We start from the raw sequence: 4386 nt of genomic DNA on the forward strand, positions 1-4386 counted from the left end.
CTAGAGGATTGGGGAGCTCTGCATGTTGCCAAAATCCTCTTCTGTGTCGCTAGCTGTCGCTAGACTATGGAATGTGTGACTGATGGCATCCTCCTTACAGGAAACTGCTCCAAAAAACAAGGAATGAAACTGGAAAATACAATATTTACACAAGTCAGAAACTGTGATACAGAATTTGGGGTTAATTATTTCTGAAGCTTTTGGTACTTGAAGATCTTCATTAGTCTACAGCTGTTCCATGTAAACCAGACCTGTGAGTATTACCAGCATCAAACATGGTGGGAGTGGTTTTTGTCAGCTCTGCTGCTGTGAGAGCTGCTTCCATTGAAAGGCCACAGGCAGAACTGAATACCAACAGGTAGTAACCCCCAGGCTACGTGTAGCTAAACACCAGCTGACGTATCCCACCCTAAATACAACTGAGAGCCTCCTCACCTTCTCATAGTGAGACTCTCTTGCCAGCACTGCACGGGCTGTGGTTGTTTCTTCTACCCCTGTTTTATCTCCCTCTGTGGCTCCAAGAATGATTTTTCTCTCTTGTTCTACCAAAGGACTCGCAGGTTCCGCTGGCTCCGTGCTCAAGGTGTTTCCATTCCTCTGTGGCTCTTTGGAAGCATTTGCCTGTGTGCTGCTGTCTTTATCCATGGAGGTGTTTCCAGCTTTCCCTGTACGTGTCTCCAGGCTGGATTGGAGAGAGTAGGTCAGGTTAGTAACTGGCTTTTGTGTGTATAGAGTGTCTATTTTGTGTTAGTGAAATCGTTATGGCTTTAAGAGTGGATTCTCAACAAGTCCCTTCCCTTCCCCTCCTACTGCAATAACCCTGTGGAGATAAAGGAAAGCAGAAGCTAGCACAGAGCGTGCTCTCTTGCACTGTTTTATTGCTGTAAATGCTCCTTAGGTGGTCCTGAACTCACCTACTTCACTGGTTTCCTATAAACAAAGACTCCACTACCCTGCAAGAACGAGCCGATTCCTTTTCATCTTAAATCTGGCTTGGCTGGAACACTTCAATTTTCCATCCTCCCTCTCCCACCCCTGAAGCCCACCGTCACCTTTCCCGCTGCGGTGTGAAGCCGGGCGGCTGCTGGGAAGTCGTCTCCTTTTCAATGTCAGACAAAGTAGCCAAGATAAAGCTGGCTTCCAGCACCAGATCTTCAATGCTGAAAGCAACTGGTCTAAACACAGATATTCAGAGACTTAAACCAGCGTGTGTAATTACACGTGTTGTGGGAGGAAACAGCTCGTGCAATTCTACACATACAGATTTAAAACGTGCCCCCCCTGAAGAGCTGAAAATGTGATGGATTTGCTGCTGCAGGATGTAAGATGGTTGCAGATTTAAATGCGCCAGTGAGCAAATGCTGTACTACACAGTACTGTACTTAGTCAAATCAGTTTTAAATATTTAAGTTAAAACTATATTTTGAGCAGAAAACTTACTGTTTCTATAGACTACTAAATAAAACCATTGCCTGCATTAGCATACCTCTGCCTTGATGTGGGTAACTTGTGACCCACACCGTTAGGAAATAGTAGCAGCTGTGTGAATCTTGGTCCATGGAAGCGGAGGCAAGTTCTCAATTTATTTATTTCTTTGTCTAGCACAATGAATTTTCTCAGTATAAAATATATCAGTATATATTTTAATGAGGTTGGTCCAACCAGCAGGTTGGACACAGGGGCTTGGAGCAACCTGCTCTAGTGGAAGGTGTCCCTGCCCGTGGCAGGGGATGGAGCTGGATGAACTTCAAGGTCCCTTCCAACCCAAACAAGTCTGATTCTGTGATTTGTCGGAGAGCCTGAAGCAAGCACGTGACTTCTATATAGGTGCTCATTACTCAGCATGGGCAGCTTAGTAATGCTGTGCCTATGTTAAGTGCTTTTTGCGTAATAACAGACTATTTAACCCTGTATCACAGATCAGAAATAGAGCTTTTGGTACAAAACTGTCTCTGTTTTATTGTTCCTGTTAAATATTGAGTAACCTGTGGACAAAACCTGAGTGTAGAAGTGTAACTGCAGCAGTTCTGGTCAGGTGTGTTCCCAAACGTACTTTCCAGAGATGTCAAAATGGATGGAGACAGGAACACTGGTGACTTCTGAAAACGCCAGGAGTCCCTGGAAAGAAGGGGTGGGTGGTTAAGCACCATTACACCCAGAAGATTAACATTAGAATGTAAGTTTATCCCAGATGTTGTTTACTGGCAAAAAAAGAAAAGGTAAAAGTCAACTGCTTCTAGAACACATTTCCTGCCACCCCTGCCTGGGGCTTTGCCAATGAAGTTTCTACATGGAGAACTTCTGTTCTGGCCACAGTGCTTTCTCCAGTGCAGTCACAGTGTACCTGCCCGGTTTTGTTGCTGTAAAACTGTTTTGCTGCCTTTCAAAGGCTACTGTGAGGGACCCCCTCAGTGTCCAGAAGATCCTGGTTTTACAGCTAATCCTCAATCAGCTGGTGCAATAGTGCTGCTGGTCAGGAGGCCTGATGGAGCCCGTCCAGGGCCATCCTGCATTGTCCTGGTTAAGTCAAGCAAGTTAATGGGAAAAGTTCTATTTTCAAGACAAATTCTTACTTTACCCTCAATTCTTTAAGGCAAAAGGTCACTTCAGAATCGACTCCAACTTGGAAGTAGTCAAATTCATCTGGATTCAGCTGTATTTCAGTAAGCATTGTCTTTGAAAAATCTGTTTAAAATACCAAGAAAGGAGTCAAGTTTGAACTCAACAAATTATGATTATAACCCCGAGGTTGTTACATCAGCATCACTTGAACAAGTACTTGTATTTTTAAAGTGACTAACAGTAATATAATAAAGTAAAACAAACTCTTCAGTTTACTTACATTATATTATGTAGATTTAAATGGCTTTTTAAACTCGTTTTATGCTCCACTGTGTGATCTAACCTGATCCCTGCTGCTGCTCTCACAAATCTGCTTTGTCTACAGGCATCCATCACAAATAATACTACCAGCTGCTTATTGTTGCATAGATGGGAAGACCAAAGTGCCACCTGACTTTAAGAGATTAATCATAATTGCTGACAATCATCAGAGGACAATGAAGGTGGATTTAGGTTCTTTGTTTTAAATTATAATCTCTTCCTGTTACTAAGTGGCACCAGGAAACAGGCTCCTCAGTTTCAGGTGCCAATTGTTGCTTCTTATCATCCCGTCAGCCCGTAATTGTTATTAAGTGCAGGAAAAGAAAGCAAGAGGGAACTGTAACACATTCAGCAGCTCCTGCAAGGCAGAGCCTATCCGTGCAAATGAGAACAAGTTTGGGCAGGAGGTGTAATGTGGGTCTGTGAAAACTAAACCTGGATGTGGAAAAACCCAAGCCAGCACCAGATGATGCCTTCAAAGGACACGTTTTGTTTCGGTGCATACAGAACATGTGCTGCAGGCAGTATATTGCCTCACATGCTACACAACAGCAACAATGCTTGTAATTCCTCCTTTTTCTCTTTGATTGTTTAAGGGGTTGGTATCTCATTACATTTTTACCTGCTATTTTTTCACCTTCTTTCTTACAATAATCCTTGTAAGCGCGTTTCTAAAATAACGAAGTTTGTCATTCAAACTGTAATCTCTTTAGCGTCTTCTCAGTAATTTCCTCCCTGTTTCGCTCCAGTCATCTTCCACCACTTAATCCTTGCTCTCCACTGCTTTAGCCTCTTCCCAGCACAGTCCCCACCTCTGCTCTAGGCAGTCATCTTTTTCTAGGTCATTATCCTCAGCTTTGGTCATACGCAAGTATGAGAAGCATCCCTTTATTATATGATATACAAGAACCTGTACTTCAGAAACACAATTACACCTTTAAAATGAGTTTGAGTCACACCCCATGAATCTACATTGCTCTCATCTCAGCTGGAGATCTGAGAATGGCAGTGCACAGCACTGCACTGTTAGGCCAGCTAACATACTGTATTGCCCTTATACTAAAATACACCCTGTAATGATATCAATTCTATAATTGTGGTATTCAGATTTAAATAGTTCTTTTTCAAAACATAAAATTATCTCCTTTTTCCTGTCTGCTGCCACGCTTCTGCTCCTGCAGCACAGTAATTGCTCTGCTCAAGCCTATGGCAAGTGGCATCATTTATTTCAATTAGCTGCTCAGTCTGATACCTGCCACTGATACCAGGAAATGGTATTAAAAACATACTTCCCTCTAATATGTTCAAACCAGAGGGTAAAGTACGACTTGGAATCTCCCTATGTATGTTCCCTCTCTTATAAATCTCATTCAGCCACAAAATACACTCTCTGTTTATGTTATGAGTTATTATTCCTTTAGTTTACCTCTTGCAAAGTCCCCAAACTGTTTTAAAGCCCCAATATCCTTTACTTCACCTGTTTTAAAAGTCCCAACACTCTTT

General features: G+C 42.5%; 1 protein-coding gene across 1 annotated transcript in view; it reads right to left on the bottom strand.

The window, feature by feature from the left end:
• The window catches only part of RAD9B (RAD9 homolog B (S. pombe)), an 8249-nt gene continuing 3863 nt past the window's right edge, over positions 1-4386 (bottom strand). The window contains 5 exon segments of the mRNA XM_010009994.1: positions 1-129; positions 436-682; positions 1053-1175; positions 2054-2118; positions 2579-2685. Coding sequence (XP_010008296.1) covers positions 1-129; positions 436-682; positions 1053-1175; positions 2054-2118; positions 2579-2685 — 671 coding nt within the window.

Source organism: Nestor notabilis, unplaced genomic scaffold, assembly GCF_000696875.1.
Source record: "Nestor notabilis isolate BGI_N333 unplaced genomic scaffold, ASM69687v1 scaffold19882, whole genome shotgun sequence".
Taxonomy (NCBI): domain Eukaryota; kingdom Metazoa; phylum Chordata; class Aves; order Psittaciformes; family Psittacidae; genus Nestor; species Nestor notabilis.